The sequence below is a fragment of the Oryzias latipes genome, chromosome 2 (genome assembly GCF_053564925.1).
Source record: "Oryzias latipes strain Hd-rR chromosome 2, Olatipes_Hd-rR_3.1".
NCBI lineage: Eukaryota > Metazoa > Chordata > Actinopteri > Beloniformes > Adrianichthyidae > Oryzias > Oryzias latipes.
The window spans coordinates 4,154,218-4,175,474 of NC_136238.1; the positions used below are offsets into that span (position 1 = coordinate 4,154,218).

General features: G+C 46.9%; 1 protein-coding gene across 10 annotated transcripts in view; it reads left to right on the top strand.

Annotated features, from left to right (window-relative positions):
• Positions 1-21,257, top strand: part of LOC144983678 (NACHT, LRR and PYD domains-containing protein 12-like) — a 128,325-nt gene that overhangs the window by 37,389 nt on the left and 69,679 nt on the right. For 3 of the 10 annotated variants that reach the window (XM_078930717.1, XM_078930720.1, XM_078930734.1), the window contains one exon: positions 11,385-11,561. The exons of 4 other annotated variants lie outside the window; for them this stretch is intronic. In XM_078930717.1, the coding sequence (XP_078786843.1) occupies positions 11,385-11,561 (177 nt within the window). 3 more of the 10 variants (XM_078930726.1, XM_078930724.1, XM_078930737.1) reach the window with 3 other exon arrangements.

Here is a 21,257-nt window from a genome sequence, read left to right on the forward strand (position 1 = left end):
CCACACCACCAGGATCTACAGTACTGACATTGGGATGTCATTCGGGCTCGAGAAATGCAGCCGGATGGTGACAAAGAGAGGCAAGGTAGTCCACACAGGAGGGGTCTCACTCCCAGAAGGAACAATAACAGACATCGAGGACAGTTACAAGTACCTTGGAATTCCGCAGGCAAATGGCAACCTGGAGCAGGCAACAAGGAAAGCTGCAACAGCTAAATACCTCCAACGAGTAAGGCAAGTCCTGAGAAGCCAGCTCAATGGCAAAAATAAGACCCGGGCAATTAACAGCTACGCACTGCCAGTTATCAGATACCCTGCAGGAATAATAAGATGGCCAAAGGAAGAGATACAGACCACGGATGTTAAGACACGAAAGCTCCTCACCATGCATGGAGGGTTTCATCCCAAATCCAGCACCCTGAGACTGTATGCTAGCCGCAAGGAAGGAGGCCGAGGACTTGTGAGCGTAGAAGCCACTATCCAGGATGAGACATCCAAGATGCATGAGTACATCAAGCTCAAGGCCCCAACTGACAGTGTGCTCAGTGAATGTCTCAGGCAATGGAGAGCAGAGGATACAGTGCTGGAGGACAGATCCTCATGGGAGGACAAACCCCTACATGGGATGTACAACCGGACCATAACTGAAGTGGCTGATATCAAGAAGTCCTACCAATGGCTAGAAAGGGCTGGCCTACAGGACAGCACTGAAGCGCTCATCCTGACAGCTCAGGAACAAGCCCTGAGCACCAGAGCAATGGAGGCTCAGATCTACCACACCAGACAAGACCCAAGTTGTAGGCTGTGCAAAGAGGCGCCTGAAACAATCCAGCACATAACTGCAGGATGTAAGATGCTGGCAGGTAAAGCATTCATGGAGCGCCACAATCAAGTGGCTGGAATAATATACAGGAACATGTGTGCAGAATATGAACTGGAAACCCCAAGGTCAAAATGGGAAACACCTCCGAAGGTAGTAGAAAATGAGAGGGCAAAGATCCTGTGGGACTTCAAGATCCAGACTGATGGGATGGTAATGGCGAACCAACCAGACATTGTAGTGGTGGATAAAGAACAGAGGAAAGCCATTGTGGTGGATGTGGCAGTGCCAAGAAATGGGAACATCAGGAAGAAGGAACATGAGAAACTGGAGAAATACCAGGGACTCAGAGAAGAACTGGAGAAAGCCTGGAAAGTGAAGGTGACAGTGGTGCCTGTGGTAATTGGAGCACTCGGGGCAGTAACCCCCAAGCTGGAGGAGTGGCTACAACAGATAGACAAGAAAGATGGCGCCGGTGTGTGTGGCTGCTCGTCTACCCCGCTCCCTGTTGTTCGTGATTGTGTTGTTTTTGTACCTTGGCACGCGACTAACCGAGTCTCTATTGGTGTATAATCGTCAGTTTCTTTTGGATCATCAATTTACCAACTCTGATCTAAGTTCGTCCAAGTTGTACTGTCGCCAAACACTACCTCCTCTGCCTTTGGGCATCCCAGCCTACCTGCTCAGGGCGTCGGCTCTCTTCCTGCGGCGGAAGCGTCATCGGAAACGCGGCAAGCGCGGGGGCCGCCTTGTGAAGCTGAAGGGCATCTGGGCCCGCTCCCCGTCCTCTTCCCGAACAGGATTTGGATTATTTCCCCGCTCCATGCTGTCCTGGCGCTCCCTGGATCCACCTGAGGTCTGCATTATTCCTGTTGCTGGCTTTGACGGAGGAGACCAGCCCCGCCGCTCATGCTCTCCTCGCCCCCGCCGGCGCGGGGTAAATCCCGGGAACCTGTCGTCGCTCTCCCGGTCGCTTCTGTCCCATGACATACAGGCTGCCGCTGCTTCCAGATTCGGCCTGGTAAACGCCAGATCGCTAGCAAACAAAACTTTTATTTTGAGGGATTTCTTCACTTCCCGCTGCCTGGATTTCCTCTTTATTACAGAGACCTGGATATCTCCAGGTGAGGACAGTGTTCTTGTGGATCTTTTACCTGCTGGATTTTCATACTTTAGCTCCCCGCGGATGTCTGGTCGGGGAGGAGGTACTGCGTCTGTCTTTACAAACGATTTTAAGTGTAAACGACACTGTGTGTCATCATCGTACCCCAGCTTTGAGCTGACTTCTTTCGAGGTGGGGAGGTCCGACCCGGTGCTGTGCGCTGTCGTTTACAGACCTCCCAAGTACAACAAAGATTTTCTGAAGGAATTTTCTGACTTTTTGGCTGAAATGATGCCACTCTACGATCGTGTTCTTATTGTTGGGGATTTTAATATTCATGTGTGTTGCCCTGAAAAGCCTTTGGTGAAGGACTTTTTAGAGATCATTGACTCTTTTAACCTTGTTCAGTGGGTGTCTGGAACCACTCATGAACAAGGACACGTACTGGATCTCGTCCTTTCCCATGGACTACCTGTTTTTAATATTGAGATCTGTGACTTAGCTGTTTTAGACCACATGCCTGTGGTGTTTGAAGCTGGACTTGCACGCACTGCTGTTAAATCTACCGCCCCTCCTCAGCGTCGCAGGATTTTTAACTCTTCCACTGCTGGTCAGTTTTCCTCTGCTTTTAACCAGCTCGTTGTCCCTCCCTCTGCTGCTGATGTTCTTGAGCTGAGTTCCTGGTTCAGTTCCTCCTGCACCAGCATCCTGGATTCTGTGGCTCCTCTAAAGACACTAAAGCCCCGTCCTAAACCTGAGCCCTGGTTCAATGAGAGAACCCGGGCAGCTCGGAGGGCCTGTAGGAAAGCTGAACGCAGGTGGAGGAGGGACAAACTGCAAATCTCACTACAAATCTTGAAGAATTGTTGGCATTTTTACCAGGGCACTGTAAAACTTGCTAAACAATAGTACTTGGCTAATATTATTGTTCTTAATCAGCATAACCCACGGGTGCTTTTTAAAATGATAGACTCTGTTCTTAATCCTCCACAGGCGGTGTCCTTAGAAGCTTCCACTGACCTGTGCAATATGTTTTTACAGTTTTTTAACAATAAGGTATCAAATATAAGGGCTGACATTACTCTACCTTCCTCCGACCCTTCGACCTGTGTTCTCTGCCCAGCTGTATTTAGAAAATTTGAGCCAGCGTCTCTTCAATTTTTAAATGAATTAGTCAGTCAAAGCAAACCATCAGGTTCTCCCCTAGACTCCATCCCTCCTAAGTTTTTCAAGGAGGTCTTCCCCAGCATTGCACAGACGGTCCTCTCTATTATCAACAGCAGTCTTGCTGCTGGTGTCGTCCCCTCCACCTTTAAACATGCAATGGTTCAGCCGATACTTAAAAAACCCAGCCTGGACAGTGCTGTACTGGCCAATTTTAGACCCATCTCCAAGATGCCCTATATCTCTAAACTCTTGGAGAAAGTGGTCTATTCACAGCTGGAGGATTTCTTAAACCAACATAAAATTCCTGAAGTCTTCCAGTCTGGGTTTAGACCCCTTCACAGTACTGAGTCAGCACTGCTAAGAGTCAGCAACGACATTCTCTTGGCCAATGATGCTGGAGATTATGTTGTTCTAGTTCTGCTGGACCTAACTGCAGCATTCGACACCGTAGACCATAGCACTTTAATTTCTAGGCTCCAGAACCTGGTGGGGATTCAAGGTACTGCACTGGACTGGTTCAAATCCTACCTGGCGGAAAGAACCATGTGTGTCAGTTTAGGTGGTTATGAATCCACCACAGCTCGGGTTCCCTATGGGGTCCCACAAGGGTCGGTTTTGGGACCTCTTCTGTTTTCTTTATATCTGTTACCTTTAGGGTCCATTCTAAGAAAACACGGCATTTCCTTTCATTTATACGCTGACGACAGTCAGATCTATCTGCCGCTAAAAAAGGATAATCTCTCTGTGACGCAGCTCCTGTCATGTCTCCATGACATTAAGGACTGGTTGGCCCTAAGTTTCTTGAGTTTGAATGAAAAGAAAACAAAAGTTGTAATTTTTGGACCGAATGATTTTAGTGGACCGTCCCCGATTGATCTGGGCTCTCTGACTGGTTTCTTAAAATCAACTGTTTCTAACTTGGGTGTTAAATTGGACAGTAATTTTAGGATGGACCAACAGATAAGCTCTGTAGTGAAGTTAAGCTTTTTAAGCCTTCGCCAACTTGCTAAGGTAAAACCTTTTTTAACACCTGCACACTTTGAAACAGTAATCCATGCTTTCATCACGTCCCGGCTGGATTACTGCAACTCTCTTTATCTTGGACTCAGCCAGTCGTCTCTCTTGCGTCTCCAACGTGTTCAAAATGCAGCTGCTCATCTTATGGTTGGAGCACGCAAAAGAGACCACATCACACCGATCCTAGCATCGCTTCACTGGCTGCCTGTGCATTTTAGAATTCATTTTAAGATTCTTCTGCTTGTTTTTAAATCTTTACACGGTCTTGCCCCGCTGTACCTCTCTGAGCTTCTCACTCCCTATTCGCCGGCACGGTGCCTCAGATCAGCTGATCAGATGCTTCTAGAGGTACTGAGGTCCAGACGGAAGCTCAGAGGGGACAGAGCTTTTGCTGTAGGCGCTCCAAAGCTGTGGAATACTTTGCCGCTGGCCATTAGAGAAGCCCCTTCACTGACCATTTTTAAAACCCGTTTAAAAACCCATTTTTATGCTCTGGCTTTTAACCCAATATGACGACCACTGTTTTTCTAACTGTTTACTGTTTTCTATAGTTTTATCTCCCTCTGTGTTTTCCCCCCCTTAACATGTTTTAATGTTTTTTACTGTTGTGTTCAGCACTTTGTCTCAACTACTGTTGTATGAAAGTGCTATATAAATAAAGTTGAGTTGAGTTGAGATACCTGGAAAGACCTCAGACCTCTCAGTCCAGAAAAGCGCAGTGCTAGGCACAGCTAAGATACTGTGCAAGACCCTCAAGCTCCCAGGCCTCTGGTAGAGGACCCGAGCTTGGAGGAGAAACCACCCGCGGAGGGTGAGAGGGGCAATTATATATATATAACCGTGGGTGGTTTTCTTCTCCAAGCTCAGTTCTTCTTCTTCTCATCTTCACATACGGATTGGAACGGTTCGGAGTGGTCGAGGGCAAACGATCTACTCCGACAATCCACACCAAATCCCGAAGGCAAAAAGAAATAGACCTGTTAGTTAAGGAGAGGCGGCAGCTGAAGAAACAGTGGAGGAAGGCCACAGAGGAGGAAAAGGAGGGAATAAACGTTCTGCAGGAAGAGATCAAGGGTAGGCTGTCCACACTGAGAAGAGCAGAAAACCTCCTGAGGAAATGCAGAAGGAAGGAGCAAACAAGATCACGCTTCTATAAAGATCCCTTCAAATTTGTAAAGAGTCTATTTACAAAAGAAAAAAGTGGAAGTCTCTCTGCATCAAAGGCTGTGCTGGAAGAACATCTTAAAAAAACCTGTACGGATGACCGACACAATGAAGAGGTCTCACTCCCACCTGACATGCCACCAGTGAGCACACCAGAATACCAGCTTGACGCGAGTCCACCCAGGTGGAGTGAAGTGGTCAAAATTGTGCATTGGGCAAGGGCCGCATCCGCACCAGGCCCCAATGGAATTCCTTATAGGCTCTACAAAAATGCCCCAGGCGTCCTGCAATCCCTATGGAAGCTGATGAAAGTTTTGTGGATAAAGAAGGAGATTCCAGCATCCTGGCGGAGAGCTGGAGGGATCCTCATCCCCAAGGAGAAGGACTCCGCAGTTCTCGGCCAGTTCCGCCAGATCAGTCTCTTAAATGTTGAGGGAAAAATCTTCTTCAGTGTGGTGGCTCATAGACTAACAAGCTACCTGCACAGAAACAACTTGATTGACACATTGTTTAATGAAATAATTTTTTGCAGGTTCGAGGGAGGTAGGCACTGAGCAGAAACAAATGACTCAAAGACTGCAAGCTAGAATAAAATGTGTCTTTTTATTCCCCGCTTCAAAACAGTGACACAACATAACACAGGAGTTTAAGCCATCCAGTTTCAACAGAAAAGATTCATCTGCCCCTACCGTGACACACGGACTGGAGAGCCAACAGTCCCGATAGAGTGGCTTGAAACAAAACTCCGGCTGGGCGTTCGTACGTAACCCACAGCAGACTCTAAATAAAATTGGGCTTCCTTATCTTTTATATTCTTTGATGAGCGTGAGGAAAAGGAGGGCCGGTCCCTTCCCGCAGGCTCACCCTGCACGTAGACTCATCCTATACCATCATAAACATGTCAGAATATCTTCTACAGAGCACTCCTTTTACGGGTCAGTAACATAACAGGATAGGATAAAATTCTAAACATTGTCAGGATATGCTCTACAGAGTCCTCCCTTAACAGGATAAAACTTTATATTAAACATTCCTTTTGGGGGTCAGTCATAGAAACATAAACATATCAAGACATTCTCCATTTTTGGTTATTAGCAACATAGAACCTTATATAAGAGTACATAAGAGTTTACATAAGTATTCCTTTTTTGGATGGTCAGCCACAGAACATAATCTTGAATGCAGGGCAGAAGGCTCCCCCCTGCCTACAGTGCATTATCCATCTCACAGATCAATCCAAAAAGCAGGGATCCCAGGCTTCTCAGGATGTGTAGAACACACTAGCGTTATCTGGCATCAGATTCAGCTTGCCAAGAAAGAAAGAAAAGATCTCCATGTGGTCTTCCTGGACCTCGAAAACGCATTTGGCTCTGTCCCCCACAAGTTCCTGTGGACAGCCTTTGATTATTTCAGAGTCCCACCAGCTCTCACAACCCTGGTAAAAGCCTACTTCCAGGATATCCAACTGTGTGGGATGACGGCAGAGTACACTACAGCGTGGCAACACCTGGAAGTGGGAATTATGGCTGGCTGCACCATCTCCCCATTGGCATTCACCCTGGCAATAGAAGTCATCATACGGGCTTCTCAGTGGGTGGTTGGCGGGCAACAAATAAGACCTGGGCTGAGGCTTCCACCGGTCAGGGCCTACATGGATAACCTGACTACTCTGACTACGACCAAGGCTTGCACAGTACGGCTGTTGGGAAAGCTTCACAAGAACATAGAGTTGGCTCGGATGAAGCTCAAGCCAAGTAAGTCCAAAAGTATCTCCATCGTCAAGGGGAAGCTGTCAGACCACCGCTTCCACGTTGGCGAGGAACCTATCCCAACAGTTTCCGAAAAACCCGTGAAAAGCTTAGGCCGCTGTTATGATGCTTCCCTCGAAGACAAAGAGCAGGTAGAGCAGCTCAGAAAGGACATAGCTGGTGGCCTAGAGAAAATCAACAGAACCCTGCTCCCTGGCAAACTCAAGCTTTGGTGCATGCAGTATGGTTTACTCCCACGACTTCTCTGGCCATTAACCCTGTATGAAGTGCCACTGTCAAAAGTGGAAAAGTTGGAAAGGCTGATCAATGCCTATGCCAGAAAGTGGCTTGGCCTTCCCAGGTGCCTCAGTACCATTGGACTCTATGGCAGGGGATGTTAGAACTACCTATATCCAGTTTGGTAGAGGAGTACAAGTGTGCCAAGGTCAGGTTGGAAATGACACTCCAAGATACCTGTGACTCAATGGTTGTCCAAGCAGCTCCCATCCTGGCCACTGGGAGGAAGTGGGCCCCCAAGGCAGCAACTGATCTGACCAAGGCAGCACTTAGACACAAAGACATTGTGGGATTCGTGCAGGAGGGGAGGAGTGGTCTTGGTCTCTCATCTAGCGCACCTTCCTGGAGGAAGGCCAACCCAGCTGAGAGGCGTAGACTGGTGGTCCAAGAGATACGCCGGGAAGAGGAGGCAGCAAGGTGTGCTCAAGCCGTGGCCCAGGCAAAGCAAGGTCAGTGGATGGGATGGGAAGGAGTGGAGAAGAGGAAGGTCTCCTGGAAAGACCTGTGGGAGATGGAGGCATCCAGGGCAAGTTTTACAATTAGGGCTACCTACGATGTCTTGCCTTCTCCTGCAAACCTAAAACAGTGGTATGGCGAAGACCCCTCATGCCCCTTATGTCAAAGCCCAGCAACATTGAAGCACATCTTGGTGGGATGCAAGACCAGCCTCAGTCAAGGCCGTTACACCTGGCGACACAATGTGGTTCTAAGGTGTTTGCAACAGTGCTGGAAAAACAGAGAACAAGCGTGAACGCCCTTCCTCAGGCAACATCTCATCGGCAGCTAATACCCTTCCTCCGAGAGGGTCAGGCCACCTTCAACACCACCAGTGCAGCTGACATAGGACAGCTGGGTAGAGCATGGGACTGGAAAATGCTGGCGGACCTGGACAGGAAACTCTGCTTTCCACGGGAGGTTGCATCCACCAACCTTCGACCAGACCTTGTACTGTGGTCATCCACACTCAAGCTCGTATACATCATAGAGCTCACAGTACCCTAGGAGAGTGCAATAGAGGAGGCTTATGAAAGAAAGATGCTGAGGTACGCCGAACTTGCAGCAGACGCCAAAGAGCAAGGCTGGAGCGTGAATGTACGCCCAGTGGAAGTAGGCTGCAGGGGTTTTGTGGCCACCTCAACACCCAGGCTATTCAGGGAGATGGGAGTGCGAGGGAAGGCTCAAAGGCAGGCAATTAAAGACCTCTCCCAGGCAGCTGAGAAGGGAAGTCAGTGGCTATGGATCAAGAGGAAGGACCTGACCTGGGCCTCCAAATGTATGGTGACTGATGGTGAACCTGGGACGCTGGGATTCACTGCTGAACCCTCTGGAGGTGTCATGGGCCTATCAGCGAAACACTGAGGAAGGAGGGCGTCCACTTGAAAACCCAAGTGACGTCACCATTTATCTGCTTGCCACAGTGTCTCATCGGTGCCTTAGTAATTATTCAGGGATAACAACATCTAGTCCTATAAAACAGACTTCTCTGAGTCCCTGGTATTTCTCCAGTTTCTCATGTTCCTTCTGATATTCCCATCGCTTGGCACTGCCACAGCCACCACAACGGCTTTCCTCTGTTCTTTATCCACCACTACAATGTCTGGTTGGTTTTCCATTACCATCCTATCAGTCTGGATAGGAAGTTCCACAGGATCTTTGCCCTCTCATTTTCTACCACCTTTGGAGGTGTTTCCCATTTTGACCTTGGGGTTTCCAGTTCATATTCTGCACACATGTTCCTGTATATTATTCCAGCCACTTGCTTGTGGCGCTCCATGTATGCTTTCCCTGCCAGCATTTTACACCCTGCAGTTATGTGCTGGATTGTTTCAGGCGCCTCTTTGCACTGCTTACACCTTGGATCTTGTCTGGTGTGGTAGATCTGAGCCTCTATCGTCTGGTGCTCGGGGCTTGGACCATCAGCTGCCTCACAGACAGACCACAGTTTGTGAGGCTGCGTGACTGTGTGTGTGATGTGGGGGTCTGCAGCACGGGGGCACCTCGGGGGACTGTGCTCTCCCCCTTCTTGTTCACCCTGTACACATCGGACTTCACCTACGACTCCCACCACTGTCCCCTGCAGAAGTTCTCAGAGGACAGTGCCGTTGTGGGCTGTGTATCGGGGGGGCGAGCAGGAGTACAGGGGGGTCATGTCTGACTTTGTTGGCTGGTGTGAAGTTAACCACCTGCTACTAAACACCAGTAAGACGACGGAGCTGGTCCTGGACTTCAGGAGGTCCTCACCACCACAGTCACCGGTGGACATCCAGGGTTCAGACATTGAGGTCGTGGACACATTTAAATAACTGGAAGTTCAACTAAATAGCAGTGGTCCAACAACACGGATGCTCTGTACAGGAGGGGTCAGAGTCGCCTTCACCTGCTGAGGAGACTGAGGTCGTTCGGCGTTTGCAGACAGCTGCTGAGGACCTTTTATGACACTGTGGTGGCCTCAGTGGTCCTTTATGGAGTTGTGTGCTGGGCGGGGGGCAGTACAGGCAGAGACTTGAAGAGGCTTAATAAACTGGTCAGGAAGGCCGGCTCTGTCCTGGGCTGCACACTAGAGTCCATGGAGGAGGTGGGGGACAGGAGGAAGTTGGCTAAGCTGACATCCACCATGGATACCCCCTCCCAACCCCTGCACCAAACTGTGGAGGCCCTGACCAGCTCCTTCAGTACCAGACTGTTGCTCCCACAGTGCAAGAAGGAGCTACCACAGGTCATTCCTCCCCATAGCCATAAGACTGTACAACGCCGTGTTACAGTGACACTCCACGGTCCCAGGGGTGTTTTTCTTTTTCTTTCTTTCTCTAATCTATTCATTTTACTTTTATTGAAGTTGTTGCTGTTTTCATTTCTTTTTGTCCCTGAACAGTTGTTTGTTTTGGTGTGTACTTTATCACTTACCTATTTGTTTGTATTTAACAAAAAACTAATTGTACATGTGTTTTATAGTTGATCACATGTTTTTGCACTTTCGCAGCTTAATATTAATATGTATTTATTTATTTAATACGAATGTTATTTTTAATGATTATTTTAATAATTTTGATCATTTGAATAATAGTAATACGTATCAAACTTAGGATAATTAGACATAAAATTAAATATTGCTCGAAAGGGAGTGGAAGGAAGTGAATTTATATAATCCCACCCCTGTTCTACTGTAACCATTTTATGACATGATTTATCAATATCCGGTTCATCACTTTTATCAGACAGAATTAAGAATCCTTAAATATCAATAAAGCACATGACAAAGATGAATTACTTAATTATTATGTAGAAAATAAGTATTTTAGAAATCAACATCAGATCAGTTATCTACAGTATATATGCAGATTATATACTTCAGAAAAACAATGCATATGATTAAAAAAATAAAACTATGTCAGTAAAATAAACATAAGACTGTTTCAGAAATGTTCATATCAAAAATTTATCAAGTATCCAAAGTTAAATATATGTGCAAATTATGTTTCATTAGAAAAAATCATGAATCCATTTTTGGAGCAAGTGAAATAAAATAATTAGAAATCAATCAATTTAACCATCTTCAATAATTGAAAGAGAATTCTTTTTATCTTTATATTCTTTTTATTTTTTTTTATTATAAGGTAATGCTGTGAAATAAAATCAAATAAGAAAAAATGGTCCATATTCTGTTGATTGTCAAAAAAAAAAAAGACTTTTCTTAAATCAAAGTAAAATCTATTGGAATTTAAACTTTTTTTTTGGTCCATAATTCAAATGAAAATCCATGTTTAACTCTCAGTTCCATTTCATTTTAAAATTATATTAAATCTATTGCATTTTCATTCACCTTCATGTTTTCATGTCAAATTTCAAAAGAAATTGCTAAACAGCCCCCCCCCCCCCCCCCCCCCCCCCCCCCCCCCATGAATAATTCATTTTCATTTCCAGGTGGTCATGATTTTTCCTCCAAAATCTCTCCTGAAAATGTCATCTGTCAGTGTCTCATCAGGGCGGGTCCCACCTGACTGAATGGACCAAGTTCCTGGACCTCCAGCTGCATCACTGCTCCTGAACACACTTTTCTGTCTCATTGCAGGTTGAAGGAATGCAGTTTGTCAGAGATCAGCTGTGAAGTTCTGGTCTCAGCTCTGAAGAAAAACCCGTCCAATCTGACAGAACTGGACCTGAGCTGGAACTGGAACCTGCAGGATCCAGGAGTTGTTCATCTGTGTGGTTTTCTGGAGAGTCCAGACTGCAGACTGCAGACTCTGAGGTCAGACTCCATGTTTCAGTTGTGTTCACATCAATATGATGAGTCCAGATGACTGACTGATGACATGACTACAGAGTGATGACTGACCCCCCCATTCCCACCTTACCGTATGCTGCTGCTGAGACTCTGAGGCTCCTTTTTCTCTTTTTTCAGAGGTTCTCATGTAGATCTAGTCTGACAATAATCCTGTCCAAAGGGGAATATTTTCAGTCTAACTTTGAATGTAGAAACTGAGTCGGCCTCTCTTCCATGAGCTTGGAGTTTATTCCATTAAACAGGGGCTTGGTGGCTAAACGCTCTACCTCCAACTGTCTTCTTCCACTTTCGGCCTCTCCCATCAGGGGTCGCCACAGCGAACAAGTCGCATGGTAAATCTGGCAATGTTTTACGCCGGATGCCCGTCCTGACGCAACCTTCTCAAACCGGGCTTGGAACCGGCACAGAAGTAGAGAAGGGAACAGGGAGCAGCCCGGAGTCGAACCCAGGTTTCACGGACGGAAGGCGCCGCAAACCAGCACGAGCCAAACTGGCTCCCGCTCTACCTCCAACTGTACTTTGACTAATTCTAGGAACCACAAGCAGTCCTGCATTTAGTGAGTGAAGTGTTCTGATTGGATGGTAAGGGACTATGAGGTCTTTGATATAGGATGGGGTCATTCCATGTAAGGCCTTTTAGGTTAACAGGAGGATCTTGAACTTGATTCTAGAATCAACTGGGATCCAGTGAAGTGAAACTAACACAGGAGTGATGTGATCTCTTCTGCTAGTTCCTGCTAACAATCTAGCTGCTGTGTTCTGAACAAGCTGGAGACTTCTTAAGGAACTCTTAGGACACGCTGCTAACAAAGAGTTACAGTAATCCAGTCTAGACGTAACAAACGCATGGATGAGTTTTTCAGCATCACTCTTAGAGAGTAGATTTCTGATCTTAGCTATATTGAACAGTGAAAAAAGGCAGTTTTCCACGTCTGAGATCTGTGAGCCTTAAATGATAAATCCTGGTCAAATCAAAGCTCTTCAGAACTTCTCTCTGGGTAAATGGTCTGGCTGAAGCGCTGATCTCCTCTGCCATGATCAAACTTGCTTCACTTTGTGATTCTTGTTTCCGTCTTGTCCTTACAGTGGACAACGTACGGACAAGACGGTACAGTTACAACACAATACATTAACTCATGGCCCAGAAGGGTTACAACACAACATATTAACTTACCTCACAACACTTTAACTCACAACAGAAGTAAAGCAGCAATTGAAGTGCTTTTATTCTGAAATTTCCACTGGGCTGAGCGGCTAACTACCTAACAAAAGGTAATGTCACGGTGAGCTGTGGAGGGAGCATGTTATTGCTACAAGAGAAGCTAGCAGCAGTCTTGCCAGAAACTTTCTCTTTATTACGGTTCTCCTTCCTCTAAACACACACAATATGAACGCACACTCCTCCCTCCGCTCTCACACCCCTCCCTCTCTGTCGCGGCAAGTGCGCTACTCTCCTCTCCTTTCTTCTGCTCCCTCCTCTCACACACGCATGTGCGGTCCCCAACACACACACACCCACTCCGCAACACTAGACACCAAGAATGTGGAGAGATGGGGTTTAGTATTTTGGAGAGTTCTACTTGGTAATCATGTTTCCATGTTTGAGATCACAAGATCATCCCAGAGAGAGTCTCTGCTTCAAGTCCTGCAGTGAAAGCTGCGTCTAAATCTGACGCTGTGTTTCAATCTCTCTGACAGAGTTTGAAGCCAAAGCCCCTCCCCCGCCTCTACCTGTTTACCTGTTCACATCCTCCAGCTGAGAGTTGATTCCCCCCGCGCTCCTCCAATGTATCCTACACAGAGAGTGCAAAATACGGTCATCATAGGTCGACACGATAGTCGAGGCGCTCCGGCCTAGCACACGGAAGAAAGAGCCGCATATAGCGGGGATAGAGCGGGTTACGAAAATTAATGAAAGAAGGCCGGCCCGCTGAAGAAATATTCAATACTATCAGGCATGTCCCCGTTTGGAATGTTCTCTGGGCTACCAACCCCCCCTGTTCCCCGAGCAGGAGAAGGAGGTGGCAGTTCCCTCAGTCCAACACCTCTACCGCCGATGCAGACGCATTTGGACGGAGGCCCGTGCTGGCCTTCAACGCTCATCTGCAAACAACAAGCGGCTGGCTGACCGGCACCGGTTGCGAGCTCCCACTTAAATGCCGGGTCAGTCTGTCCTTTTGTCCACAGTGTTTCATGTGTCCCAGATCACGAGTAGTCTCCATCAGATCGCTCCCCCGCCTCCGCCTCCTTGTGTCATCGACGGACACCCGACCTGGACGATCAGTCGCCTGATGGGCGTCAGACGACGGGGTCAGGGTCTTCAGTACTTCGTGGATTGGCGGGGTTACGGTCCTCAGGAGAGGTCCTGGGAACCTGCCTCTTACATCCTGGACCAGAACATGAAGCGGGATTTCCACCGCCGGCACCCTGACAAACCTGGTGGTGCGCTCCTTGAAGATGGGGTACTGTCAGGTTCTGGGCCAGGGTGGTTGTTGGGTTTTGTTTTGACACTTCCGGTTTTTTGTCTCTGCTCGTTTGTTCTATCTTTACCTTATTGGTCTCACCTGTTGCTGAATCACCTGGAGGGTATTTAGCCTGCACTGATCCCGTCCCTGTCATGGGATCGTTTTGGATTATTGTAACAATCGTGAGTGTTATTAAAACCTACGATTTGACTACGAGTCCCTGCGTCTGCGCCTGTGTCCTCACCTGCGAGCACAATTGTAAACAGGTATTTTATATAGAAAACCTTTTGGTTGCTTAGAGCTCTAAATATAAAAACAATGCTTTTATATCACTAAGACACAGATGGAGAAGTATATCAACTGGATTAGTAACAGGGTGGCATGTTTAGGTTTAATTAGGTTAAAAACTTACATCACTAGACAACATGAAGCTGTTCATCACATTATTGACCTAAACATGTAAACATATACTTGGCTCTGCGGTTAGGAAACAGTATTTGGGAATCTCTTCATATCAGGAGCCAGCCTGGCCATTGGAACATCGCCACAGCGCCCACCCAGCCTGGGACAGCAACGGGGTCCACTTCACAGCTGTGAGGCTGCAAAGTTTAACTCCAGCTGCCCCAGCAAGGGTGACAACTGCAGCAACATCCACCGACCAAGCCGGCAAGCCCTGGCAGAAAAGATCCCCACAAGAAACACTGGCTCCAGCAAGCTGTTCCATAAAAAAATATAGTTTTGCCATTGCCTTGCATCTCGCAGTTCAAGAGGTTTAGTTTTCCAGTAATGTCGGTCAAAAATGCAAGTTCAGATTCACCAAATTCATATTCACCATATTCAGCAGATATCTCCTCCAATAGCACCTTGAAAATCCTGTGCTGTTTTGCCTTGCAGCTGAGGAAGTTTATGATTTTCACTATAGTAGTCATTATGTGTCTAGGGTAGAGGTAAGATCTTAAGCCCGAGCCCGAGTCAGAACCCGACCCGACCCGAATTTCGGGCACTAAATGACAATCATTACGTTCGGGTCGGTTCGGGCCGGGCTTCTCTCTCGCTGACTTTTTTAATAAATATATTGTAATGGCTGCAAAGAAGCTCCTTAGGCGGGCGGTTGTCAAACGGCTCTTTATTAATCCTGAACGTCAGAATGGTTACGCACGAACCGAAAGGCACAGCCAGCTTCTTCTTACTCAGAGGGACAACGTTCACCGAACGCACACACACGCAGACCCCGCCCCCTCTATCCCACCAGTCACCAGCACACCGTTGATTGACATACACTGTGGTCCAGCAACTGGCAGAAAGAGGGGGGCGCTGGCCACCCGCAGCTCTGTGCACGTGTCGTGAATGTAATCTTCCCTCCTCAAGTCCGCATCTATTTTGTTTAGGTATCCCCGATATGGAGCAGCAAGAAGTCAAGGATAAACTTAAGACAGGGGAACTGAAAAGTCAAACATGCACCGCCGTGGCTGCACTATTTCTCCGCGTAATGAAGCGAGTGCGCATCAAGATCTGTCTTTCACTCTCTTTGTCTGGCCTCTTATTCTGTGTTCCAGCGTTATTTCATTGTGCAAATGCATTTATCATGATCATAAAAATATGTAGATTATTTTAACCTTAAATCTTGCGTTTTTTTTCTGCCAAAAATACCATGGGATAATTTGAAATTTCGGGTTTGCTTCAGACTCGGGCCTGCAAGTCAAGTTAATTGGTCGGGTTCTGGCCGGGTTCGGCTTTAATGCCCGCGGACCTGTGTCGGGTCGGGCTGGATTTTTTAGGCCCGAACTTACCTCTAGTCCAGGGCCAATCACTTTTACACATAAGTCCTACTGGTGAATGACGCAGCAGTAATGCAGACATTTTGGAAAGTCTGGGTCAGCTTTACAGTGAGTGATGAAACCTGTTTGTTTATTGATCATAGCAGGAGCCCCGTCTGCCGTCTCTGCTGCCAGCTTTACTAATGGTACATTATTCTGCACAAAGACTTTTTCACCATGTTATACATTTCAACTCCTTTTGTAGTTGTTTGTAAGGGCAGTTGTGTCAAGAGTTCTTCTCTTGATGTTGATAAAAACCAACAGCTATGCAGTAATGCTGCTTTCCAGACTCATCACACTGGATGCTAAACCACCTGCACTTTGCAAGATCCCGGTCCAGCTAATTGGCCAAGTTATCAGACATAGCTGACACTTGTCTAGACATTGTAGTGGAAATTAGATCAGTTCCATTTTTCTCATCATTAGGTACAGTGTTATTAATTATCATTATTGCTTGATTGATTTTTAATCTGAAAATGCCTTTTTCTGGATGAGAAATTGAGCAGGTCTAAACAAGGCTTCAGTTGAAGAATTTTTTTTCATGCTATATGCAAAAGTCTCTGTCCTTAAAGCCAACAGATTACAGCCCCCCACCCCCCACCTACAGGCTCCTGTCATGTTAACAGTAGCTTGCAGCTCCAGAAAGCAGAAGGAAGAACGACATTTAACAGCTTACGCAGGGCGTTGCTCGCGGGTTGGTCGCCTGTGCCAGGCGGTCGCACGTGCTCGGGCCTGCTAAATGCTACTTGTAGCTTTAATTAGACTGGTGTTTTTTTGTGTAGTCTGCATTGCAGGTGTCGTGGCTCCATAAACACTCCAGTACAGAAAGAAAACAGAGACCAAAGGTCAAAAACAGGCCTACTGGTGACCTCTGTACATATTATCTGTTACTGAAGGCAGGAATCCAGCATATTTTTGCAATACAATAGACATGCATATATAGAATCCAGTAAATGCATGATAAAAGATCATAGAAAATACAATACCCCTGTCTCGATCTCTTAAGAGATCCAAAATCAAAAATGAAAAACCTAAAAGAAGAAACCCCACCCCACAATAACAACACACACAAACAAAGCAAAAGAAGGACAAAACATCACAAACACAGTGCCACCGCATCCCCCCACCCCCCTCCACCAACAAACCCAGGACCCCCCTGCTGCCAACAAGGTCATCATTCCCTTTGGGGCCCGGCTGTCAATGGTGGAGGACAGGAGGTGGACGACGAGTGAACCATCAAACAACAACCACACACACAAAACGAATCAAACAACAACCACACACACAAAACGAATCAAACAACAACCACACACACAAAACGAATCAAACAACAACCAAACGCACAAAATAGCAACAAACACAAAAATCACAAAAGATATAATCCCACCTGACCCGACTCACCACAGACCTGAATAGACATTTCACAAAAACACCACAACATGGATGACCTCACAAATGCTGAAATCAAACCAACACAGAAAAGTAGGAGAGGAACTCAACCACCTGATGTTCTTCTCCTCTCCTGAGTCCTACCACTAGGGGCGCTCCAGCCCTATTCTTGAGGAGGAGAACTTTAGGAGCACATGACTCCTGGTGCAACCCGGGGACTATTCTGCCCCTGTGTGGGTTGAGCCTCTGTGGGAAACCGCTGGATCAGCTGCTGCCTGGAGGTCCTGCTGGACCCGTGTCAAAGGTCACTGTGGTTCATCTGCTGCCTGGAGGTCCTGCTGGACCCGTGTCAAAGGTCGCTGTGGTTCATCTGCTGCCTGGAGGTCCTGCTGGACCCGTGTCAAAGGTCACTGTGGTTCATCTGCTGCCTGGAGGTCCTGCTGGACCCGTGTCAAAGGTCGCTGTGGTTCATCTGCTGCCTGGAGGTCCTGATGGACCCGTGTCAAAGGTCACTGTGGTTCAGCTGCTCCAATGAAACCAGGTGTCACCTTTGCCTTGGACCCTCACTGCATGCGACGTTCTCTCCACAACTTGGAAGGGTTTGTCCAACATGCTTCTGACCATCTCCATTTGATGACCTTTATCAGCACCCAGTCAAGACCTGCGTCAGTCTCAGTGGGGACTCATTCTGGACTCTTCACCCCCTGTTTGGAGAAAACTGATAAAAAACTATGGAGAGAATTTTAATAATCATTGTGTTATTTGAGCTTCCCGAGCATGGAAACCGTGACTGTGGCCCTGTAAAAAGTTCTGTCTGCTACTCATGTGGGTCAAACTTACTCTCTGAATAACTGAGCATCTGATTGACATCAGAGCAAATGGTAGAGAGTCAACCCCATTTACTTTGGTCTGTGCACAGATTTTACCCAATTCAGTTTTGACTGTGACCTGACTTTGATGGGAAAACCATGATGATGGATGTACTGATTAACCAGACATTTATCACTGATTTGATGTCCTCCCTCTTGGTAGACCACGCCTCTGGTCACCCAGTAAATTCATCCATACACACCAACACATACCTGTGACCTCTGATGGAGGTCACCATGTCTGGAAAATCAATTCTGATCTCCTCATTCTGCCTCTGGTTTCCACCAGAAACCTCTCTGGTTTTCCTGGTGACATCCCTATATGTATGTTAATCAGTGCTGTATGCGATGGAGATGTCAATGTCCATGCGGGAACCTCCCAAATGGATAAATAAAGTTGTCTGTCTGTCTGTCTGTCCGTCCGTCCGTCCGTCCGTCCGTCCGTCCGTCCGTCCGTCCGTCCGTCGTCATATGCTGATCTCAATGCATCCTTGTCATGCCTGAAACAACAACCATCTGTACAACTCTTTGCTCCCTGTGGACTGCACATCCTACCTGATCTTCTCCTGTTTGTTCCACCGGTTCAGCACACACATGTGTTGTTCCTGTGCTCATTTGGTCTGTGATGTTGATCCCTTTGTGTGTGAATGTGAGCCACTCCTCCATGTGTGGTCAATATTTGTAATGGGTATTCCATGACTGTGTGCTAGAGTGGTTTGGTTCCTCCAACTGTATGTTAGGTGCATTTGTGATGTCTCATGTCCATGTTGTCTAACATAACGCTTAGGTACATAAGTATTACTCTTCCTCCCCCTTTTGTCTGGAACAGAACAGCGTTTGCTAGATCTTCTGTTCCAGAAACACCAAGAAAGAACGGGCTACTACATATAATCTGGTGTGGCCAGCTCAGAGGCTGCAGCCAGGGTCTATTTTAGTTCAATGACAGCAGTTTCAGCCTCTGCAGTCCAGTGCAGGTCTGCTTTAAGGTTCCTCCTATTCTGCTGTCTGACCATGTCATGGAGTGGTTGGTTCAATCCTGTGTAATTGGTGACGTAATGTCTGCTGCAGCCAGTCAGACCTAAAATGACAAATCAGAATTTCATCCCCATACATGAGAGTGACGTTGGCTTCCAGGGGACAGTCAGAAAGCACCTCCTTTAATACCTGATGGGAAATTCCTGGAGAGAGTGAGAACCCCTGTTGAAAACATGTGTAACACATTTGCTGGTCTCACACGTAAATGAGAAGATGTCTACACTCAGGATGTAGAAGCAGACAGAAAAAAGATAAAACATCAGTGAGGTCAATGCGTGTAAACCAGGAGTGGGAGTGGTCCAGTTCAGCCAGGGCTACGAATGGATTAGGATCAGAAACGGTAGAAGAGCTCAAAATATTATTTACAGCGGGTAAATTGGTGGGTAATTTACCGACCCATCATCTGTGGTGCTCTGAGCCCACAGATGGAAACGAGGGGCATTTTAGAAATCACATTTTTTAATCAAAGTAAAATTATTGGATTATTGGTTCATAATTCAAATGAAAATCCATTTTTAACTCTCAGTTTCATTTCATATAAAAGTTATATTAAATCTACTGCATTTTCATTCACCCTCATGTTTTTGGGTCAAAGTCAGAAAAAGAAATTGCTAAACAGTCCCCCCCCCCCCCCCCCCCCCCCGAAGCATTATTCATTTTCATTTCCAGGTGGTCATGATTTTTCCTCCAAAATCTCTCCTAAAAATGTCATCTGTCAGTGTGTCATCAGGGCGGGTCCCACCTGACTGAATGGACCAAGTTCCTGGACCTCCAGCTGCATCACTGCTCCTGAACACACTTTTCTGTCTCATTGCAGGTTGAAGGACTGCAGTTTGTCAGAGATCAGCTGTGAAGGTCTGGTCTCAGCTCTGAAGAAAAACCCGTCCAATCTGACAGAACTGGACCTGAGCTACAACAAAATCCTGCTGGATTCAGGAGTTCTTGATCTGTGTGGTTTTCTGGAGAGTCCAGACTGCAGACTGCAGACTCTGAGGTCAGACTCCATGTTTCAGTTGTGTTCACATCAATATGATGACAAAGTTGTGTTAGGACTGAACTGCAGACATGAGGCTCATCAGCTCTGCTCTGTGTCTTTGGTCCAAGAGACTCCTTTAAAGCAGTGCAGAAGCAGCAGCCTCACGTGCACGCTCACATGCACTCTGAGTTCTGCTGTGTTTCAGCAGATGCAGCTGAGAGTCCAAAGGGTTAGGGTGACAGAGTCCTGCTGCAGCTGGATGCTGCTCTGACAGACACATCCTCCACAAACATCCTCACCTTTTCATCCACAAACATCATCACATCATCCATCAAAGCTCCCAGCAGCTTCTGACTCTTCATTCAGAGCTGAAGTCATGCTTGATCAGGGATCAATGTCCAACATTTGCTGCTGACTCTTCCTCATCACTTCCTTCTTCTCTCTGCTTTGATCTGTTGGAGCTGAAAGTCTCTGCTTGAAGGGCTGCAGCAGAGAAGGACTGGAAGATCATCTCCTGAAAACTGGGAGGAAGACTTTCCAGCATCCTGCTGCTGAAATTCTCCCATGATTCAGTGCTGTTTGGAGAAGAGCTGAGCAGAAAGAGGAAGTGGACTTTTTCTGCTGTTGCTGCAGAAACATCAGTTGGTTTGGATGCAGCCACAGGCTGATGTTTGACTGTCACACATCTGGACTTCTTTCCTGAAGCAGCTGCATGTTGTCCTGAATGTTCCTGAATGTTCTTCTTCTCTGCTTCTGCTGGACTCTTCTGATCTGCTGCTGTTGCTTCACATCTTTGGACTTTTTCTAAACTTTCTGATCTTCTTCAGCTCTGAACTCTTTAGAAGAAGTGAAGGATGAAAAACAGGAACTTTGTCTGTAAACTCAACTCTTTCTTCTGGATTCAGGTTGAAGGACTGCAGTTTGTCAGAGATCAGCTGTGATGCTCTGGTCTTAGCTCTGAAGTTCAACCCGTCCCACCTGACAGTACTGGACCTGTGGAACAACAACCTGCAGTCTTCAGATGTTCAGCAGCTCCAGGATCTGGTGGAGAGTCCAAACTCCAAACTGCAGACTCTGAGGTCAGTAGAGGGTTGGAGTCAGTCCAGCTG